Source organism: Pholcus phalangioides, unplaced genomic scaffold (genome assembly GCF_987345545.1).
Source record: "Pholcus phalangioides strain wild (caught in Gottingen) unplaced genomic scaffold, Ppha-v1.0 ptg000012l_1, whole genome shotgun sequence".
NCBI lineage: Eukaryota > Metazoa > Arthropoda > Arachnida > Araneae > Pholcidae > Pholcus > Pholcus phalangioides.
This window is the reverse complement of record NW_028301605.1, coordinates 14,794,977-14,817,963: the sequence shown is the minus strand read 5'-3', so window position 1 is coordinate 14,817,963 and position 22,987 is coordinate 14,794,977. Positions and strand designations below refer to the sequence as shown.

The 22,987-nt window shown below is 37.1% G+C and overlaps 1 protein-coding gene and 1 non-coding gene across 3 annotated transcripts in view; both read left to right on the top strand.

Annotated features, from left to right (window-relative positions):
* Nucleotides 1-11,250: 11,250 nt before the first annotated feature.
* Nucleotides 11,251-11,324, top strand: TRNAS-GGA (transfer RNA serine (anticodon GGA)). Its single transcript has one exon. It is a non-coding gene; the product is annotated as a tRNA-Ser (tRNA).
* Nucleotides 11,325-16,702: 5,378 nt separating this feature from the next.
* LOC149079634 (uncharacterized) overlaps nt 16,703-22,987 on the top strand; it is a 35,341-nt gene continuing 29,056 nt past the window's right edge. Inside the window, exons 1-2 of one of the 2 annotated variants that reach the window (XM_089240231.1) lie at nt 17,142-17,214; nt 20,020-20,103. Coding sequence is in view for 1 of the 2 variants with exons in the window: in XM_089240230.1 (XP_089096356.1) it covers nt 17,110-17,214 (105 nt within the window). In the remaining variant the exon portion in view is untranslated. Of the gene's footprint in view, nt 17,215-20,019; nt 20,104-22,987 lie in introns of both variants that reach the window. The other variant, XM_089240230.1, reaches the window with a different exon arrangement.

Here is a 22,987-nt window from a genome sequence, read left to right as displayed (position 1 = left end):
ATGCCGATGAACATATTAGCCTTTTTTCAAAATGGCCAGCCCTACGTAGAAGAAACGTGTCGCCTTCTCTATCGACTCGCGTTTGTTGTATGAAGTGGCGGCGTCATAATAGGTGACCCATAAAGGGCCCAGTTTCAGACACCCGAGCCATTACCCTGGGACCCAGAAATCACTGAAAATGCTTATTTGTTATAAATTTATTTTTGTTGCTTTGATATTCAATTTCATCATGTTAATTTCAATTTGATTCAGAGTTAAGCAACGGAAGGACCAAAATTTTTTGTCCCCCTGGGGGTTTCTGAATTCGTTGAGATGGCCTAGGTTAAACGGAATCAGGGTGGATTCACATCTACAGACATGCACCGTGTCGTGTCAGACACCGCACAAACATTCTCTAACATAAGAACGCCTGGCTGCGCCTGCTCAACCACGGTACAACTGATATTAACACGTTCATTGGTTTTGTGTTAAAGAATGTTTGCCATGTCTGACACGACACAGTGAGTGTCTGTAGATATTACAAACACATGTTAAAATATGAACCACTAACCGGAAAAAGTCCCAGTTTCAATCAATTGGCGCCCAAGTAGCGTGGTGGGGAGATGCACCGTGAAGGTTTCTCTCAGGTCTCAGGTTTGCATCAGGAAAAAAATGTAGATAACAAGATATTTTTTCCTAATGGGCTTGAGACGCCCACAGATAGATAGCGCCTTTATTTCCAACCCAACTCGTTAACGGCAGAAGATTGCTGTATTGTCGGAGTTGGTGTGTGGTGAAGTAAGTCTCAATCCGTTCGGATTGATGTGGGGTGGGGGGGGGCTCTTCTTCAAGATCTGGTCCACGGACCTGTGTGGGTCCGCGAAATATTTTGCCCAATTCATGTAACCCACACATAATTTTAGATATCCTTCTCCTCACGCTAGGAGCACGAATGTACGAATTTTCGCTTTTTTTGTATCAGCTAGTTGTCTATCTTGTTTTTGTACGTAAATATTGCCTGAAACATGAATGCGCATCCCTATTGAAACCCATGTTAGATAAACATTTAAGGAAAATAACTTCCATAGAATAACATGGGTAGAGTAAACATTCAAACGCCATTTCCCACGTTGTTTTCTTCTTTCCAAGGATATTTCACATTCATGCTTCTAGCAGTGGGGGGGGGGGGGGGGGGTCGTGTTATAAGGAATAAAATTTTCTATATATAACGTTTATTTATTAATTTGTATATCCAGTCCGCAAATTATTTTTCCTGCTTATGCGTTTTTTGCTGGTCCTCAAACTGTTTCTTCTATTTTTATGTATTAACAGCCGGTTTACAAATTATATTCCCTATTAATTGCCAGTACGCAAATTATTTCTCTTGTTTATGTTTTTTTCCGCGGTCTTTGTATTATTTCTCTTGTTCACGTATTCTCATTGACGGTCCGCAAATTATTTTTTTAATTTTTGCTTCTCCGCAAATCATTTCCCCCATTTCCGCCGCGGTCTGAAGTTGCAAAAAGTTACAAGAATTGATATATAAGATGCCCCCCCCCCTCACATTAAGACAGTGTTTCTCAAAGTGGGCATCGCGGCTTCTAGAGGGGGGTGGGGGTGCGACGAGCTGGAGATATTGACTTATGTGCTTATTTATGCTTTGATTCTTTTATACGGGAAAACATTTCCAAACTATTCTGGGGAGTTGCAAATAGACCATGAATCGGGAAAGAGAGCCGCGAGTGGCAGAAGTTTGAGAATCACTGCCTTTTAAGATCATGTTTACAGCAAGTACATATACATCGTTGACTTCCACCTTGAGACACTCGCATCCGTCATTAAATGATAATTAATATGTAAGGATCATACTTTTCTCTTCATTTATAGTTTCGCGATCAATCCCACCTGGCAAAAAAAAAAAAAAAAAAATCGTATGTGGGACACGAGTCTAGCTCATCACACATCTGGATCAAAAAAATAAAACCGATCTCCATAATCATCATCATCCCATCGCTATCATCACATAATCACGTCATTCACGTGACTCGACGATGAAGTTACCCCCCTCCCCCCTCTCCCCCGCCCTATCACAAACTACCTATTAATCCTACAAAATATTTATCTCTTCCCAATGTTCCTCTCTCTCATCAGTCAGTTCAGAGAGGAGAGAGAATACAGAGCCTATCATCATGCATACAGTATATATATATTCACCCTTCCTTCGTTCTCTCTGTCCTGGAAAAAAGCCACGTCCTCTCTCTCTCTCTCTTTCTCTCTACTATCCCGATACAACAATTAACTTGGTTACAACAACCCGTGGAGAACATATGTGTGGGGATTCCCTGAAGAGAATTGCGTGATACTTCACCTGGCTCTCTGTTTCTACCTTATAACGTTTCTAACACACTAGATGGAGAGGGTAAATCGAAAAAAAACGCTATCATCATTATCATCTGCCTCTTTCTCTCTGTTGCTGATGACGAGAGGGATGGAAGACAAGTCAGTGCTGACTCAGTACTATAAAAGTACACCAGTCGGTGATCATAAGTCACCCTTGTGGCTAGCTAGTCAGTCAGTCGGCCCAGCCAATGCGGCCGGAGGTTAATCATTTTCTCGCCGCACGTTCTTCACGTGCGTGCCTATTTATTTCGGCGTGTCCTTAATGAATATCGGGGAATGAATGATAACATTGTAATAACATCATAAGCGTCGAACAATTTTCATGATAATGACAATTAGTATTGTGATCCGTTTATTCTGGAAATATGAAATATTTTTATTTTTGGGGATATATATTAGTTTGATTAAGTTTTGATTGGTTCAATGTATGACATTATTGTACTTGAGTGTTCATGGGTGCTTGCTCGTTCCCTGGGCTTGACTTCGTTTTGAGGGGCCCGGGGCAAAGTAAGCATTAAATTATTTTTCACATGGAAAAAAATATTAATAATTAGTGGAGATCGGATGTCATGCATATCTGCATATGCAATTGGATATTCTAGCACTGTTTATAGTTACTGCATATAAATGGATAAAAGCACTAAAATTTTAGAACAAGTGCATATGTGAAGGTTTTTCAACAACTGGCTGTTGCGAAGATATATTTTGGAAAGAGAGAAAATTCAACTGCCCCTGCGGGGAATCGAACCCACGCCCTAGACCACTAGATTACAGAGGCACCGAATCTCTCAATCTTTCCTTCGAGCTCATGTACACTGAAAGGGACCGTACATGGACCAGGCCAGACTCAGGCCAAGCTCAAAACTGCTGACGCTGCCACCAGATGGCGACTTATACAAGGTCCGGCCGTCCATGTACGGTCCCTTTCAGTGTACACGAGCTCCAAGGAAAGATTGAGAAATTCGATACCCCTGTAGTTATTTCATTTTATGACATAGTCATAGGCATTTTAAAATGCATGTTTTTGCACTTTTAACTGCATATTTTTCAGTTTTACGACTTATTTTGCTTTACTCAGGGATTTTAATATTCATTTTTATCTTCATTTTTGTGCACCTATTTTTCCTTTTCATAAATACATTTCTTTTCTGTAAATATTTTTCAATTTAGAGTGTTTCTGCATTTTTAAATGCATGCTTTTTTTTTCATTGTTTACGCATATTTTCCCTCTGTAGGGAAAATTCAGCATTCTTTAATGCATAATATTGCATTATTTTTAAAGGCATATTTTTGAATGCCTATTTTGGAAATTTTTATGATTTTTTTCTATTTTCGGGTACTTTCAAATGCATATTTTTTCTTTCATTTTTAATCCCATACTAATTATTAAATTGATTTTTTTTTCATTTTTCGCGCATATTTTGGATTTCGTGTCATATCTCGGCATTTTTAGATACAGATTCCTCTGATTTTACTGCAGATTTCACACACAGTTTCTTTAGTACTCAGCGTTAGTACTTTAGTTAGTACTTTAGTTTTTCAGCGTTTAGAGCGCATACTTTGCCACTTTTATTAGCGCGTATAATCCGGGCTCTAATAATCAGTTTCAATTAGATTTCTTTGATAGTTATTAACCATGGATGGAAATTTGTTGAATTAAATCTTTTAATCTCAAATTTTATCACATATCAGTAACATGCAAACAATACTAGGTCTCTCGTAAGGCATTTAACCTTTTGTGGTCTTGTATTTTTATAATCCGACTAGTTGAAAACGTCATTTTGGAAGAAAATATCGATTTTTATTTTTATTTATTTATTGCGAAATCCCTGTTTGTCGTGATTCCAAAACAGGCCTTGTTTTGTTTACATGGCGCTTAGAACCAAAGTTACGTCTACTTTAGAGTGTTTCGTTTTTACATACAAGTAATTTGCGAATAAAAAGTTTTGAACGCGTTTAATACGAAGAGTGTTATTTTTGACATTTTATTTGGGTTTGAAGTATGATTTATAAATATTAAAAAAAATACACGTACATTAGCAGATTTAATGTAACTTATTAGGGGCCGTTCAAGTATTACGTAAGCAAATTTTTAGCCATTTTTGACCCTCTCCCCCCCCCCCCCCTTGTCAGCAAAATTTCGTCATCAGCTCTGCCCCCTCTGAATCCTAACTCATATTTTCATAAAGGGCCCCATCGATGATAACGTAATACTTGAATGACCCCTTAGCATGCCATACAATCCTTTAAGTTTTTAAGTTTCGGTTCATAATCTGCACCATTAACATCTGAAAGCAATGTGCAACTAACAAAAAAATTCCATTCATAGAAATTTTTGCAATCGTGTTTCGGATATTACACGAATTTTGCATGAAAATTGGCATAAAAATGACTTATTTGATAGGAAATGACATAGACAATTCAGAATTTATTATTGTTTTCAACATTTTGAGACACTTTCTATCAAGAAATGTCATTAAACTTCACTCCAGAACCATTTTATTGAAAAGGACTTCCGAACGTAGTCGGATACTTTAAGACAAAGCACCACAAGAAAAATAAATGTGGTCCAATGTAGGCCCATGGACCGAAAAACGTCTAGCAACATTGCTGAAAAGAGAACGATACGGATAATCTTACTCTCAAGACCACGAAATATCCGACATTTCAGACATCCTCTGACCCTTCGCAACATTAATAATTGGAACTCTTCGACGCATTCAACATGAAGTCGGACATCGAAATTACTAAGCTGGCCATAAATACACGCGGATAACTTTCGAGAGAATACAGAAAACAACTCGCAACAAGACATAAGAAAAATGGTAAAAGGAAATATAATAATAAACGATAAATCTCAACACAAATCACAAACTACGATATGAAATAATAATGATAATAATAATTTCAAAAAAAATAATAATAAAAATCTTCAACATCTTTTCATGCAAGCAAGAGATTGAACAAGCGAGAGAGAGAGAGAGTAGAAATAAGGTGTGTAATTTCTTGTGGTATAGTGTGATAAATCTACAAGGTGACGCGTTGTGTGCGTACCTTTTCATCGCGTGTTTTCCACACCTTCCTAACATTACAGCAATAATAATAATAATAATAATAATGATAATAATAAAATAAAAATTCTGGAGATGGAGAGTATGTTCTTAACCTTATATAACGAAATGGAAAGAAAAAAAAAGGAACGGTTGGTTGTGTAGGGGGTTTTTAAAGTCATGTTAGATGAAGATATGATCTTATTAATCCGGCGGGAGTGCTGAAAAGGATGGATGATTCCATGGTCAAAAGAGCTAGTTACTCACTATATAACGTATGGAGAAAAAAAAAATTATAGGACGTATCGTTTAATGCGAAGTGTTGAGAGAAAGAGAGATTTCGTTATATAAAGGTGTGATGAAAATGATGAAACGCGCTAAGGAGCGGAACATCATCATAGCATCAGTTTCAAAGTGTTTTTTTTATTTTATTTTATTTTAGTTATCTCAGAAAGAGATAGGTAATATTTAGGATAAGGGGGGGGGGGATTCAATTTAACCGAGGTTTGGGTGATTGCGGTTTATTGCGCTTATAACACTTTCTCACCTATGGATATAGATCATTCACCCGCGTGAGACGAATGGGCATCTTCATCTAAGATATAAAGGATACCGTATAGTGTGTAAGGTTATGGAAAAAAAGTTTAACAACAAACGAAAAATCGTCATGTCTCGAAAACTTGTGGATTTAAATATATGAATATTTTAGAGCGACAATTACAAGTAAAACGAAATATTTTATAGTGAAATGAATTTTGATGCGTGCTTCGCTGTTCCAGAAAAAAATTGTTTAAGTTTTGGAAAATTTCAAAACCTGGAAAAAAACGTGTTTTCTGACATCTGGAAAATAAACTTGTATTTTTCTCATGTTGGCGTAACAGCCGAAACTGTTTCGATCAGCCATGTGTGAGCTCGGGAATCGAATTTTTTTTTCTGAAAATGTGAAGATGGCGAAAGACAGCGTATTTATTGGACATCAAAAAGGCGAAATCTTTGCTGGCACAGAAACAGCGATGCCTAGCCATGAGATTCTGGAAAGAATTAAAAAATTAAAGACATTTGTTCATAAAGTCTTATAATTATGGACTGAAAGCTTGCACAAAAGAAGTCTTGAGAGATATAGATGGCTTTTTTCTCAGCCAGAGATATCAAGGAAACAGTTATTTTCCGGATATTATGCTGAGGGAAATTACAACTTGTCTTATACATGCTGAGCTATAGCGAATGCGACAGAAAAAAATTCAAATGTCTGGTATGCAAAAACTGGAGTACAACCTCCCGTTATAAAACAGCACAGAGAAAAGCGACGTGAATTAGCCAAACAGCATGTATCAATTTAGCAATGAAGCAATTTAGATAGACTTGATGTTCGTTTGAAATATTACTGCCCTATGCAACAACAGTAGAGGCATGCATATCAAGAGAAATTCAGTAGAATTTCTATTTTCTGTGGCACTTCCCAGACAGTTTTCGTTCCAACGGGACAATCCTTCAGCATATGTTTCTAAGTATGAAAGTTATTGGCTTGAATCCAATTCAGGTGGAACTCCTCGAATGGTCATTGGGAAGTCCTTTTTCTTAATCCTTTGGAGCAGTGGTTCATAACCTCTGGAATTCAGCGGCCCGGTCAATTTATTTTTGGATATTATTTTAAATAGGAAAAACTTAAACGGCGAAATCACTCGCGGATGTCAGAGCTCGGCACTGGACCGCGGCCCGTCGGTTGAGGAATACTGCTGTAGAAAAATTGCGTTGAATTTTGACTCATGAAGGGTATGGAAATGGTACGCAATATTACGAAAACAAACATAATGTCATTGCAGTCATCAAAGAAGCTTGGAAGTCGGTAGCATAACTAGTTACTAATGAATTATCTCATTCAACGAAATCCGAATGATAAGGATTGTAAAGTAAAGAATATGTCTTTCTTGATTAAAACAAACTTTTTTGCACATGATTTTCAATATTTTCCTTATTTTAACATACAGTCGATCCCGCTTATAACGTTCCCACTTGGTACGGTTTGTTTTCGCGGTTTCCAACTCTAACTAATCCTCATTAAGATTTCTCGTTCAAAGCGTTTTCCCGCTTACAACGATTTTTCGTGACTGTTTTTTTTTTGGGGGGAACGTTATAAGCGGGATCCACTGTATTTAGAGGTTTCCGAGATATGAAAATTTTTAGGTTCCTTAAACTTTTTCCAATCACCATAGGTCGTGTTGATGAGATGCTGGGAAAATAACTAATAAGCAAAGTGACAGAACAATAGATTTGGCCACCTTTTTCCCTTTTTTCGATCCCATTTCGGGGGGGGGGAGAACCAGACCCCCAAGTCCCCTCCCCCTTGCTACGCCCTTTATTCTGGAAAATTCTTCAATATCCTCATTCTAAAAATCCATTGAATTGGCTAAATGCACATACTGCGATGCGTTTAAACCTCGTTTTTCCCGGCATGCCGGATAATTGTGGGGAAACAATGAACCTTTTTTATTTTTATTTTTTCTGGTGAATTACATTTTTACCCATTGTGATTAAAATCTCCCTCTATTTCCCGAAACTGGCGATTTTTCCGAAATTTTGGGGATAAATATATCAATATATAGAAATGTTGAACGAATTAATAACATGTGCTTTATTTTAAATGAGAAAAGTATTTTCCCAAGAACAAATAATTTCCCGGGGGTAGGGGGGGGGGGGCTCGTGAATTAAACTCCCAACTCGAGGCGCAACTGTGATTAGAATAGTATTTACTTCAACTATCTTCAACCCGTTGCTCGCGAGCACAATGGTGCTCCCCTTAACCACATAGAGTGCCCGATGCTCGTGCCCGGTTTTGTGCTCGCGAGCACTCTTGATCATCGTTCTAATTAAACCACCTTGTACAAATTGTACTGAAGGATTGAAATCATCCTGATTTCAAGCATTCGTGCGTCAAACTTGCTGTAAAGGTGCTCTTCTTTTGATGATGAGTACAGGCAGTGCTCGCGACTAGAAAAAAGGTTGAAGACCTCTGAACTATAGCATATTGAAACGTTTTTTTTAGCTTCATAAATACGCTGTATGCACTTTCATGTTTTGCAATATAGTTATTATAGTTCAATTATGTTTTGATTTTCCAGATTAGGCTAAGGTCAAAGTTTCATTGTACGTACTTATTATTTTTGGAAAATTGGAATTATAACGTTTCATGACAGATTATAAAGTGCATAATTTCTCGAAAACTATATCAAAGTAATGAATTCCACTCCGAAACTGTAACAAATTTAAAGCAAAAATTTTAATGAAGAACGTTCATCTTATTTTAGAAGAAAATTAAAAGTGGAATTCGCTTAGAATTTTGGAACTAATTTTCGCACATGCATTTTGCACACCCTTATCCAACGAACATTGAGGACCAAGGTCTCACGGCAAGAGCTCTTAATCTTTTAAGCAGCGGCCCAGAATCAACAACTCGATGAATTTCGCTGTATTCGAAGTCTGTTATGAATTCAAAAAAATCATTATTAAATCTTTCTTATTCACGAAACGTTTGGTTCTTGGGAATTAGCGAAACCATTGGAGAACAGAATAGAATTATATACGACCTATCTCTAACGTCTGTGATCAAAATTTGGGTCGCGATCCATGAGTTGATTCCATGCCTTCTTAGTTTTCAATAAAAAATCCTTTATCTATGCAGTCGACGCTCAATATAACGACCCCCCCCCCCGTCTCGTCGACGACGGACATTACATTGGGAAAGTCGTTGTATCGAAAGGAAAACATAAATGATAATCGTTGTATTGTAAGGGAAACATAAATGATAGTCGTTGTATCGAAAGGAAAACATAAATGATAGTCCTTATATCGAAAGGAAAACATAAATGATAGTCCTTATATCGAAAGGAAAACATAAATGATAGTCGGTATATGAAAACATTTGGGACTTATCCTATCGGTCGTTGTAATGGATTGATCGATATGACTTGGGTCGTTATAACGAGCGTCGACCTATACAATGGAAACATAAAAACTGACGAAAACTCAATTCGTAAGATGCAAATTCAAGAGATAGCGTACGGCGAAAATTATTTTCTTTAACACTTTATAAGCGGCTTGTAAAATTTTCCTGGTCCGTATTATAACTTCCACATTGGAAATAAAAGCGTATTTAAGAACCCGAGATATGTCGGGGTGACCGAAATAAAGCAGACAAAGTTTGACGAGATATCTCGGGATCACCACTGTAAGGGTTAAAAAAATACTCATATAGATAGAAAATTTCAATTTCAAACAATCTATGCATGTAATAATAAAGGATAACAAGGAGAATCATACTCACGTTACATCAGCTACAAGATTAAGGAATAATTCGCACAAACGCAATCGCTTCTAAACATAACATCCCATTAAAGTAAGGGTCTACATACAACCTTTTTCTAGTCGCGAGCACTGTCTGCATCTACCATCAAAAGAAGAGCACTTTTTTTGGAAGTTCGACGTACGAATGAATGAAAAATCAGGATGACTCCAATCTTAGAACGCAATTTTCTACAAGGTATTTCATTGGAACGTTGATCGAGTGCTCCCGAGCACGAAATCGGACACGAGCATCGAGCACGCTGGGGTGGTTACGCGAGCAACGGGTTGAAGATGCCTGCATTAAAGCATAGCATTTTACAGAAAGCACAATTTTTCCCAGCAAATCTTCTCACGCATCACATTTGACTGGTATAAAATATTATATGCGTATAGAGCGAACCATTTCTCTAAGCACTATGCATACAACATATTAATACGTGTATTTTTTTTAGATTGAACATCGTTATAGAAAAGTTCAGCTCCACATACGAAAGCCAAAAGAAATTGTTCTAAAAAAACTTGGCAAAGAAATTGATTGTAAGCGTCTCCTTGCCGAGTTACGCAATGTTTTAAAAGATCTCGAAAAAACACTAGGGCGAAGCCCCTTGTAGAAGAAACAACTCCCTTCCGTTTCGTGTAACTCCCGTCACTTGCCAATCTTTCTTCTGGTTCAGGCCAAATACGTATAATGCATTTTTTTTGTTTTGTTTTGTTTTTTTCAGAATTTTACATCATTTTTATTTTAACAGTAATTCCGAAACTAAGTTATAACAAACGAGAGAAGTCCTCGTATTCAGGTGCCTACCAAAATGGATATCGTCATACGTGAATCGTCAAGAATATATTTGTAACTGCAGAAATCGCGTGTTCCAGCTGTCTTTCAAGTATGCACACCTTATGCAGTCGGATCCCGTTTTAACGAATACCGTTATAGTGAAAATCTCGTTTTTCTAATTCCCTGCATAAGTTTACATAGGAATAATGCTAAAACCTGCGATTCTTTTATAACGGAGTTTCGTTATAACGGAAGTGATTTCTCCGGTCTCTTGGAGTTCGTTATAACGGGATTCGACTGTACGAGACGGATACACGATCGATCACGTGATTTCAGAGTCTTGATTTCAAGATCGTTGGTTGGTGCATCCACCTATACCTAACTTGGATAGCAGAGCTCAAGCTTGAAATCCCATCAATTTATAGATACTTCATGTCACATAGATATAGATACTTCATGTCACATAGATATAGATACTTCATGTCACATAGATATAGATACTTCATGTCACATAGATATAGATACTTCATGTCACATAGATATAGATACTTCATGTCACATAGATATAGATACTTCATGTCACATAGATATAGATACTTCATGTCAGATAGACTGGTTGGTAGCTTGGCCTGAGTCAGGTCCGGCCGTCCATGTACGGCCCCTTTCAGTGTACACGAGCTCCAAGGAAAGATTGAGAGATTTGGTGCCTCTGTAGTCTAGTGGTCTAGGGCGTTCACCCGGAAAGTGAAAGGACGTGGGTTCAATTCCCCGCAGGGGCAGTTGAATTTTCTCTCTTTCCAAAATATATCTTCGCAACAGTCAGTTGTTAAATCCTCCGTATGGTAGCGGAGAGTGACGTCATCCTTGCATAGATATAGATACTTCATATGAGTCTTGTGACTTACGCATGGAGGCGCACAGAATGGGTTACCTTTTGCCTAGTGATCTTTACGGTTACTCACCAGCCATTCATTTTCTCTGTGATGAATCTCCATCTGTGGAGCTATGCATGCACATACATAGTCCCCACAGGCGAATTTACGGTGTTGTGATAAACCGGGTTTTATACATAATAACCGGTTAGCGTGCGTACTTATAAATCGTCTTGGTAAGTTTGATAAATTTATCACTTTTGCCGGCGATTATGCGTAATAACCAAGTGTCGTTAGTAAATTTGATGAGTAATTGAAAGTTATCCCCTTTGTCTGTGGTTATGCACAATACTCTAGTGCTATTGGAGAGTCTAGTAGTTAAGTGGAACATAGTCGGACCCCGATGTAACGTTAACAAGTTTTACGATCGTACCCCCGATATAATGATACAATACATGTATGAATTAACATCCCTATAGTATATATCATATAGTACGAGATATATCATGTTTACCGTGGAAGCGACGCTTGGGTATTATACATAATCACCGGTAAAAGTAATATTTTTTCAGTAGGCTACTTATTAAATTAACCAACGAGGTTTAGGTACTATGCATAATCGCCAACGAAAGTGATGAATTTAGAGTTATTTATCAAACTTACCAAAATGCTCACCAATTATGCATCATTACGGGCTATTAAGTATAATAACCGCATTTATCACATTTACCGGACACATATATTAGTTAAAATCAGTTGAGGTGGTAAACCAATGGTTGGAATCGAGGGAGAAACTTCGTTTTGCGTGACCTAATAGGCCTACCCTTTGTCCGAAAAAAACGCATTTGTTCGTCACGTCCGCTCTCTGGCTCACGGGTATAGGGCGAAATCTTGATAGAGAATTCTTGCGGCTCTGAAAGCAGCAAAATTCCTTCAGGCCGCACAATTATTGAGTCCAGCCTAACTTTTATAGATCGCAAGGTGATCGGTAGGCTAAGTGGCCCAACTGGTGCATTTGAGAGACAGATTTGTTGTGCTTCCAGCTCATCACACAATTTATAATTAAGAAGATCGGAAGATTCATTTCTAACTATCATTCATTCATTAAACCAGTGATTTGCAAACTTTGACACCTACGCCTCTGCCTCTCTTTCTTGGCCTACCCTAGCTTTAACGATCATATATATTTTTCCAGATCAGTGAAACCTGTCTATGGCTTCTCAACCTGTAATAATGTTATGACGTTTTGGGTGCCGATTACTCCCCAAAAAGTAATGTATACGTGAAATAATTAGACTCAAGAGGGCCCGAAAAATGTCTGGTCCCCAACCAGGGCCGTAACTGGGATTTTTGCCACCCGAGGCAAAAAATTTTCAGCCGCCCTCACAACTGGAAATTCGATAATTTTATAACGTTTGTTCTTCGTTCCCACCTAAAATTGCCGTCATCTAAATTTTGCCACCCGGGGCAATTTCCTCCCGTCCCCCTCTAGTTCCGGCCCTGGCCTTAACCCAGGCCGAAGAAATCGCTATCACATCCCCCTGAAGCCCAGTAACGCAACGAATCGATTTATAACCACCTTGTGGAGTTTCTTCGTACGATCCGTCTCGGGAGCCCCCAAGACCCAACGTGTTAGGTAACGACCTACAGGTTAAGAACCCCTCTTTCAGGCTAAGGGTCGTCAATGTTTTCCGAATCATGAGCACCGTGCATGAACGAACAACATCTATAGCAGAAGGCCTCCTCTCGACGTTCGTGACGTCACTGAAGAAGGTCATCTCACCTATAACCATTGGATATACTTCTTCGCTTCTCAATTGTAGATGGCAGAACCGAAAACTCAGGCGCAACACTATATACGCACTCAGACTGTTAGGTACGCACACGCACTCACTCGGTAGTGAATTGCCCATGGTGATAGACCGGAGTTGTGCTCGGTTTGAAAGAAAGAAACGTCACGAGCTTCGCACGGAGGCCTTCTGTTATAGATGATGTTGGTCATGGTCGGTTTCGGGTCCCCCGATGCGAGTCCGTCACTATAGCTACTCGACCACCACAGCGGCGAATGGTTTGACTGCTGATCAAGACCTATCAAGTAGGCTACATGATGTGTGAGGCTCTCAAGCACGAAATTAACTTTCACGCATGAAGTTAGGCACACGAGCACCGGGTTGAAGGTCCTCGTTATATACCTACGCATCACGTAACTATAATCTTGCCAAATTTCCTCAATTATCCAACTACAAAAAATATTCTTAGCCACTATCATGGTCAGATTACCAAACTGTACAACAGAGTTCTTCAACCTTTTCCTAGTCGTGTGAGCACTGTCCTTACCCATCGCCAAAAGAAGAGCACCCTTACGGCAAGTTTGACATACGAATGCATGGAAACGATGATTTCAATCCTTAAATGCAATTTTTGTACAAGGTTTTTTTTTTTGGAACGGGGATCAAGTTCTCGCGAGCACCAAACGGGACATGAGCATCGAGCGCTCTGGGTGCTTCAGGGAGCACTGCGGTGCTCGCGAGCAACGGGTTGAGGACACCTTTTTGCTGTACAACATGACTCCTCAGTGTGGAAAAAAAAAAATTCCCTCAGATGCAGTCACCCCTCTTTTACGGCCACATAATATTTTCCCCCTGTATAATAAAAGTATGCATTTCAAATGCCTGAGTAACGTCACCCCTCTTTTACGGACGAGTTTTTTTTTGCAACTCCTGTGCCTACAAAAGAGAGGTTTTACTGTAACAAAAGAGCCTGCACCCAAAAAACGTTTCCGAGCACCCATTCAAATTTCACAGTCAATTTTTCTTAAGACTGTGTGGAGGCAAATACTTTTCACTATTATAATTATTATTTCATAATTTTCAATATATAGTCGAATCCCGTTTTAACGAATACCATTATAGCGAAATTCTCATTTTAACGAACACTTTTCTAATCCTCCGGATAAGTTTGCATAGAGACATTTTTAAATAACCTGAAATTCCTTTATAATGAAATTTCGTTATAACGAAGTGATTTCTACGGTCTCTTGGAGTTCGTTATAACGAGATTCGACAGTACAAGAACTTGATAGTAACAAATATATGAAGATAATCCTACGTGCATTCTTCAAGAGCGTTATGCTTTTTTGGGGTGCTGACCAGAACCGCAATTAGATGACTTTGTCAGCCAGGACAAGGGCGTATTTTTGCACCCCCCACTCCTATATAGGTTAACGGGAGAAATTTGCGCTCAATCTGGCCCACCGCGCGGGGCACCAGACCCGAATGCTCTCCCTCCACTATTTGCGACCCGGGGTGCATGAAAGTATGAATGATCAAGGATCAAGAGGACCTCAAAAATGTTTGGGCCCCAGCCTGGGATGACGAAATCACTAAGACGCCCCTGAAAGTAGTAGCGCAAGAATTAGGTTTATAACCGTATTATCGAGTCCGACCCATCTCAGAATCCTTTGAAAGACGGGATTTAGGTCGGGACCTACTGGTTAAAAACCCTTGTTATGGGTCCAGGGCCGTCTTAGGAGCATCCCGGGCAAAGCAATATTTCTCAGACCCCTACCTGGCTAGGAATGCATAATTGCCTACCAATTTACATGCTACCATTTCCTATTCCAGAAAATTTCAACTAGATCTCATTATCATAGGGCCCCGCGACGTGCCCCGGGGAATCCAAGGGTCCTCGATTTTTTTTTCACGTTACGAGCACCGTTCACACCCAGTACCAGAAGTAGAACACCAATATTACGGATCTGACACAGTAATTCTGATCATCATAATGTAAAATTTTTGAATGAATGGGTAATACCTCGTAGAGTCCTACAGCAATATAATATGTTTCTCAAAGTGTACGTCGCGGCTCCTTGGAGGGCGTCGCCAATTTTTGCCAGGGGTGTAGCGGCGTGCTGACGATATCGATGTGTTAATGATTTCGGTGCTTTGAAAAGTGGTTCTTTTATGGATACGCAATTCCTTCTCAACTATTTTAGGGAAAGCAGCGAATAGAAAATACAGTAAAATCTCTCTTTTACGGACACAAACAGGGGGAAAATATTTGTTCGTAAAAGAGGAGTGACCGTTAATCAGGGGTTTCAAATACATACTTTTATTATACAATGAGAAATTATCATTTGACAAAAGAGGGGTGGCCGCATCTGAGGGGTGATCGTTAAGAGGGGGTTATACTGCATGACTAATGCAAGGGCAAGAATATCTTAAAAGTCTCAAAAGCACTGGTCTACAGTACTTTCTTACCAAGACCTCTTGAGCATTAAATTAGGCGAAGAGATTTATACTTGAGCACCGAGTTGCTCACGAGCATTCGAGCACTAGGTTGAATTCGACCACAGTCCTACACATCACGTAACCATAATCACACGAAATTCTCGCAATATCCAACTAGAAAAAAAAAAAAAAAATCCTTAGCCATCAACAATAATGATAATACTGTTGCTACGTGGTTAGGTTACCAATCTGTACAGCATGACTCCTCTCGCTATCTCTCACCACACAGATAATTTCCGAAGGGCGAAAGAGAATTACAAAAAAAAAAATATATTAATAAAAGTCATATAAAAGAGCCTGCACCCAAAAAAGACGTTTCCAAGGCACCCATTCAAATTTCACAGTCAATTTTTCTTAAAAGACTGTGTGGAGGCGAATATTTCTTTCTTTTCCCCCCACTATTATATAATTCTTATTTCCAGATCTTCAAGGTAAAAGAAAAAATCTTGATAATAACAATTACATAGACAAGGAAAAAAAAAAACGAGAACACCTGCGGCTACGAAACACGCTTTGGGAATCAAAAAATAAATAAAATAAAATAAACGCTCACCCTTTCTTCTTCAATACACAAAAAACCGGCTTCAAAGATATAGAAAGGGCGAATTTTTCATTCACGGAAGATAAAATAGAAGGGAGAAGAAAAAATGAAAATATAAGTAAAAAGAGAAGAAAATTGGGTGAAAAAAAAGAAAAAAAGAAGCGGCCTACTCGAAGGGATAGGCCACGCGCCTGAGCGTCGGCCTCCCTGTGCCCGACGCGTGCCATTGGCTCCCTCCCCCCAGGTAGGCTACGCATGATTGGCGGCTCGTTCGCTTTCGCCCCTCCCCCCGTTTTGTCTCGTGTGGCCGTTCCCTTCACCGCGCTCAACCCCCCCGGTATTTCCTCCCTCCCCCCCGTAACACGCGTTTCTCTGTCTGTCTTCCAAGCAAAAAAACACACACACAACACACCACACGCGCGCGCGCGCTCTTCTTTCTTTTTCGGACACGATACACGACGCGACAGAAAACAGATCCGATCCCACCTTTTTTTTATTTTGCTTTTTTCCCCTCTTTCTTATAAGAAAAAACAAAATTCTTTTGTGTGAAAAAAGAATAATAGGAAAAAAAGAGAGAGAAGAAGAAGAACCCGTGTACTGCGTACAAATTACTATGGAGCGGGATAAGGGATCATTCAAGTCACCAGCAGCGGTACCGCTGGAACGGTCGGCCGCTAGCGGCGGTCAAGACGTTGTTGTAGAAATTAACTTTATGCGGCTTTAGGAAGATACGGCCTTATATATAGCTTTTTCCTGCTTTTCTACCTGGAAAAACGGTGGGAAATAGAAAAATTTAATATTTGTGTTTTTTTTTTTGAAAAAAAGAAAAAATTTTGTCCGAGAGTTATTTCACATCAAGTCCATGTCCGTCACCGGTGCTGCTTTATTGACCTGTTTTGAATCGTTGACCGGTGCCTTCAAGACCAGCAGTACCGGCATGACTTCGGAGATGGCTGACTTCCACGACGTGAGTACATATTGGAATTTGATTGCTATACATTTAGATGTTTGTATTGAAATTTGATTTTAATTGAAAGAAACGGAGATAAATCAACTTGTTGCTAGGTATAATTTAGTTTCAACGGAATATATCTAGCATATAAAAAGAATCGCATTCTAAATTTTTAGTGGGATAGCATATTCACATATGAAGAAAATTGCATTATAAATTTTTATTGGGAATTTTAGGCTTCAATAATTATCATCTATATTTCAGTTCAATTTATATAAATTTTATAGCATCGTAAATATAGATCACGATACATATATCCAGTTACATTGCTACTTAATACTCTGTCGGTAAACAATGGGATGTAACCCTGTGTGTCTTAGATGTATAAATGTCCTGGTAATTTATTTAGGTAAAATATTGCTCTATAACTGCAATTTAGATGTTTTAATTCCAGACTATTCTATAACTTGATCTCTCCACATTATTTTTAAAATCAATTCACTCATTCATTTTCGGTTCTGTCATCTTCCTAAAAACGTCAATTTAACTGTCGTTAATCGAAAATGATCTGTTACTTTTATATTCTGTTAATGTTACTTATTGTTTCGCATGAAAGACTTCAAAATACACCACTGCACAAATTGCTATGCCGGTTTTCTTCGTTTTAACTGTATGTATTGTCGTAATTGATGCTGTCTTCGTACATATTTTAGTTATTCATACAATGGCCGTTTCCCATATACAAGAGAATAAATTGCTTAGCTTTGATACGGATACTGTTTCACATTGTTGTTAAGAATTCTTAACGGAAAAGAAAAAGAAACTCGATTGAAAAAAAGAAGTTTCAGTATAGGTAAATATAATAATTAAGGATGGCTAAATCTGTTAGACAAATGAGACTTTATATAAAGACATCAGAAATATTAATGTTCAGATGGCGAATCATTGATTCTTTAATTTGCTGGCTATGAATTATGGGAAATACTGAAAAGCATAGTTGATCTGGAAATAAGTCGATGACAATTAGAAGAGGTCTGATATTGAGTTATTAAAATTCTTAAATAGAAACTTGGGAAGAACAGACGTCGTCAGTCGTGAATAAAGCAGATGGACTTATTTTGAATTGACTCTTTGCTTGTTGATATTTAAAAGATGAGATTTCAGATGCACAGAGAGAGTACGAAGGATATGTTCTAAGTAGTTGAGATATCGTATGTTACGGGTGGAATGTTTCAAATTTCAGCAAAGGAAACATGATTTTTGGAGGCATTTATGAGAAGTCTGGTTGATATGAGGTTTCCAGCAAAGTTCTGAAGGAATTACAAGGCCGGTGTATTTGAAATAAAGGTCTTGGAATATTGCTCAGTAGGTTATTGAGTAGCAAAATTCTGGTGCGGATATTTTGCGATAAACTCTCACAAAAATCATTTAAATGTGTCAAGAGGCAGTCTCCAATACGAGTCTCAGTCAGAGGTTGAATTAAAATTGAGTTAAAGAAGTTCTTGGATCCCAAAATCATCAGCAAATAATCTGTAAACGAAGTTTTGGGGTTTCTGGTAGATCATCAATGTACATTAAAATTAACGTCGGCAGAACTGAACCCTGGGGTGTACCTAAATTTACAGGAGGATGGGGGAGATGCGGACTTTGAAATTAACGAATTGTTAGATATTTTTCAGAAAAGTTTCCAACTAATTCAGAACCTAAACGTTCAAGTCCATGGGTTTGAGAGCAATACGTGAGCAAACTCCAACTAACGTTGGTTTTTAGGTTTTTGTCAACAGTGCCTGATAAGTCATGAATAAAAAGAGGTAGTGACAAGAGCTTAATAACAATTCCATTCTTTCAATAGAACTTTCTCTGAATTTAAACTTGAATTCAGAAAAAAAAAGCTAGATTTTTGTTACATACATAGTACATAGTTATGCATCATTTCCTCAATTATCTACATGAAATGACTGTTCGTTTCTGTGCAATATTTATAGTCAATAATGCCGTGTTGTCAGATTTTAGATGAAGTTTGAAGGGTTGTGTGCGTGTATAACATAATTGGCTTTACAAATAGCTTTTCATTTTGGCCACTACATATTATCGTCGGAACTGAAACGTAATCTTTTTTTGTTTTTAAGAATATTGAATAATTATCTTACACTAGCATAATATTGTAATATTAGTATTTTTTTCTCTATTTTCATTGTTTCATTATATTAGCTCTTGAACATTAATGCGTTTAATAGATACAAATATTCTCAACTATGAAAAGAGTACTTCTGACCTATTCATAAATGTCATTCTTCATTGAGAGTGTTATTATTATTGTGGTAAAAATATCTTATTACTGCCTACTAATGCGTGGAAGTCATTAAACAGTGGATCTCGTTTATAACGATTTTCAAAACACCGCCATAAAAATAAAGTTGTGAGGGGTAAACCGCTTTAAACGGGAAATTTCAATGAGGAGTTGGGACCAGGAAAATACTTCGCACTATGCGAGAAAACGTCCTAAGTATTAACGTTATAAGTGGGATCGACTGTACTTACTAAATATCGAAAAAAAATTGAATAATTTTAATATTGTGCAGATTGTGAACGTCTATGAACTGTTAATAAACTTATGGAATGAATTACACACATTTGGAAATTTTGAGTAATAATTTAAAAAAATGATATAGGCTCTCCACATACATGCAGTTGAATAATTTAATATTTCGAAGAATTTGTAACTATACTGTTTAAGAATTCTAGGTCAAATTTTTATGGTTTGCTTATCTTAAGGTTATTGAATATTCGTTTTCATCGTCAGATTATCATACATTTTAGGATGAAAATCTGATGGATGGAAATTAACTCGCTGTTGTATACTCGTTGGTGAATATAAAACTACATTTTCAAGAAAGTATAAAAGTATATTCAAAATTTCTTACCATATTTTTGCAATTTATATTTTGCCGCTATGATACTTGGGTTATTATGGGTGACGATCCACAATTTATAAATATTTACTTGAACTTGATAATTTTATTCGTCACCCCCCTTAAAAAATTACGGAAAAGTATTTAACAAATTTTGAGCCTCTTTTAAAAGAGAATTGCATTCAAATATAAGTAATTTTTTGGGGTATTTTAGCGCGACATCGTTGCACGATATTTATGTACCACCTCGGATTGACAATCAAGTGGAACTCAGATTAATCAAGATTTTATTTTCAGTAAAAAATGGCCTTTTCGTTGATTCATTAGAGGAATATATTACATGAATCATGTGCTGATCAGCGTGAATTGACGTTTTTTTTATTTATGAATCAAGACCAGCTATTTGAAAAATGATTAATGCCGCAATATTTTACTGTGACGTGAGAGATCAGCGAGAAAACCTACGAGATATTTAAAAAAATAGTAATTGGGTGAGTGATTCCCAACCGGTGTGTCGCAGACATCACGATGCATTGAGTGAGAATGAGTAGGAGGGTCTTCGAGATGTTTAAAATTCACATCCGAATCAGTGAGAACAAAACATTTCAATGTCCCCAGTGGCCTGGAAAGTCAGATAAATAAAAAAGTGGTCAGAGGAGATCAAAAATATTTGATAAAACTCAAGAAAATAATTCTGTGAAGAGGGGAAAACAGAAACTCCGAAAAGCATTCTAAAGGTTAAAATTTTAAATTACATTATTTTCTTCGGGAGTTATGATGGAGAAAATTTTTTTGAGTTTTGGTTATAGGAAAAACAGGGAAAATAATGGAGCAAATTTACTGAGGATCTTGCATTTTGGTGTCAATTATGTATTTTCAAAGATACCAATGCTATTTCGGGACATAGTTTCGCCACTTTAATTTTAAATACCATTTCCATTTTTATAAAAAGAGAAGAAACTAAATGAAATATGCTTGGTATAATTCCATAAATATTAAATATTATTCTTACTATTATGGATATACTATTTTCATGTTTTATTGAGCCTTTATAAGAGAGGATATTTAACGATTTCAGGTATCCTGGCACGTAAATTAACTTGTGATTTCAAAAAAAGAAAAAAAGATATATCTGCATACACTCGGGAATACACGAATAATCGAAATGCTGGTACAAACTATATTGATAAAATAATTCACAGATGCGATTCTGAATTACCCTGAAACTACTGGCAGCTCTCCAATTAAAACATTAAAAATATACAATATTATAAGTTATTTAATGATGATTTCTAATAATGATATTGCTTGGTAGTTGAGTCACTTTCATAATAGCTGTAATAGATTAAAACGAAAACCGTCAATTTTTGGGTTAATTTGATTTTGTACGGTTTTAATGATAGCCAATATCAAGATTTTGTACAGTTTTAATGATAGCCAATATCAAGATTTTGTACTTTATTACTGCCGTTATATTTTCATTGACGAATGATTGTACATTTTATAACGTTTCTTCGATGTTTTTCGATTCATTTGGAAGCATTTCATTACACCAACTATGAAAACGATTTTTCCATTGTAAAAATTAAATTCACATTATGACGTATATTCTCCATTGTTATAATATATCTACAATAAAAGAAGAAAACTACAAAATAACAGCAGGCATTAAAAAGACTAAACTATCCATGATAACTTAATGTAACTATAAAAAATTAAATGATATATTTTATGTACATATATATATATATATATATATATATATATAATATCGTGAAATTCTGTTCATTCGTATATTGGGAACGAGAAAACGATATTTTATAGGGCTGGGAATGTGCAAATTTCTACTAGAACTTGGAAAACGACTTTTGAATGTTTATCTACCCATGTTAGATATGTCCCTATATGGAAGTTTTTCCTTTTAAAATTTTTTGTAAAATATTCTTAATAGGGGATACAATTTGTGTTTCTGGAAAAACTTGGATGGCAAAATAAGTGATCCAATCTGCTGATAAACCTGAAAGTGAAAATTCGCGCATTCATGCCTCTGGTATAAGAGGGACGGTATGCTAAACATGCTTGTCATATCCTGGACATTTTTAACTTGAATCTTGTCGTTTTTATAAACCAGCGAGTGTAGAAATAATCACTAGCTATCAATGAATGGGCTTGTGTTTCCTCATGTCGAAAAATTTGATCGAAATATTGATTCAAACATTTTTAAATACGTTAACTTCTCTGAAATGTTTTGTATCGGAATATAATTTAAGACATTTAATCGGTTTATTAAAATAATTCAAGTTTTAATTTGATTTAAAAAAAAAAAGTAATCGAATGTTGATCGGATTGATGGAGTCGATTAACTCATCAAAAATTTTTAATTGGTATCGATTAAGCGACCCGAATAATCGATTAATTGAACCAGCTCTAATATATATTTTTTTAAATTTTCGTAAAATATTGATGTTGTGAAACTGCAATGGCCGAAGAAAACAAAAGAAGTGAACTATAAATTCAATTTGAGTGCTCCACGAGGGCCTACCACATTACACACCATACACATTACCAAAATGAATCAGGAAGAGAATTGAGTAAACCGCAGAACTGCGGTTTTTCAAGATTGTTGAAGAATATGTTGAGGAATGACTATTGTTTTAGAAACGACCGTTGATAATATTTGACGAATAATGTTGTGGGGGGCGTACACAGAAGCAACCTTTGGAGAGGGCAGTCTCTACAACATCATGGGCCTCCTGAGCAATTTGACGTAATGAGGGGCACCTAGCTAGAAGTAACGGCTGACCAATTTAGATTTTTACTCTTGAAAACCTTGAAACCAGATCATGGAAGCCCCGTTCAGTACTCGAGTAAACCCA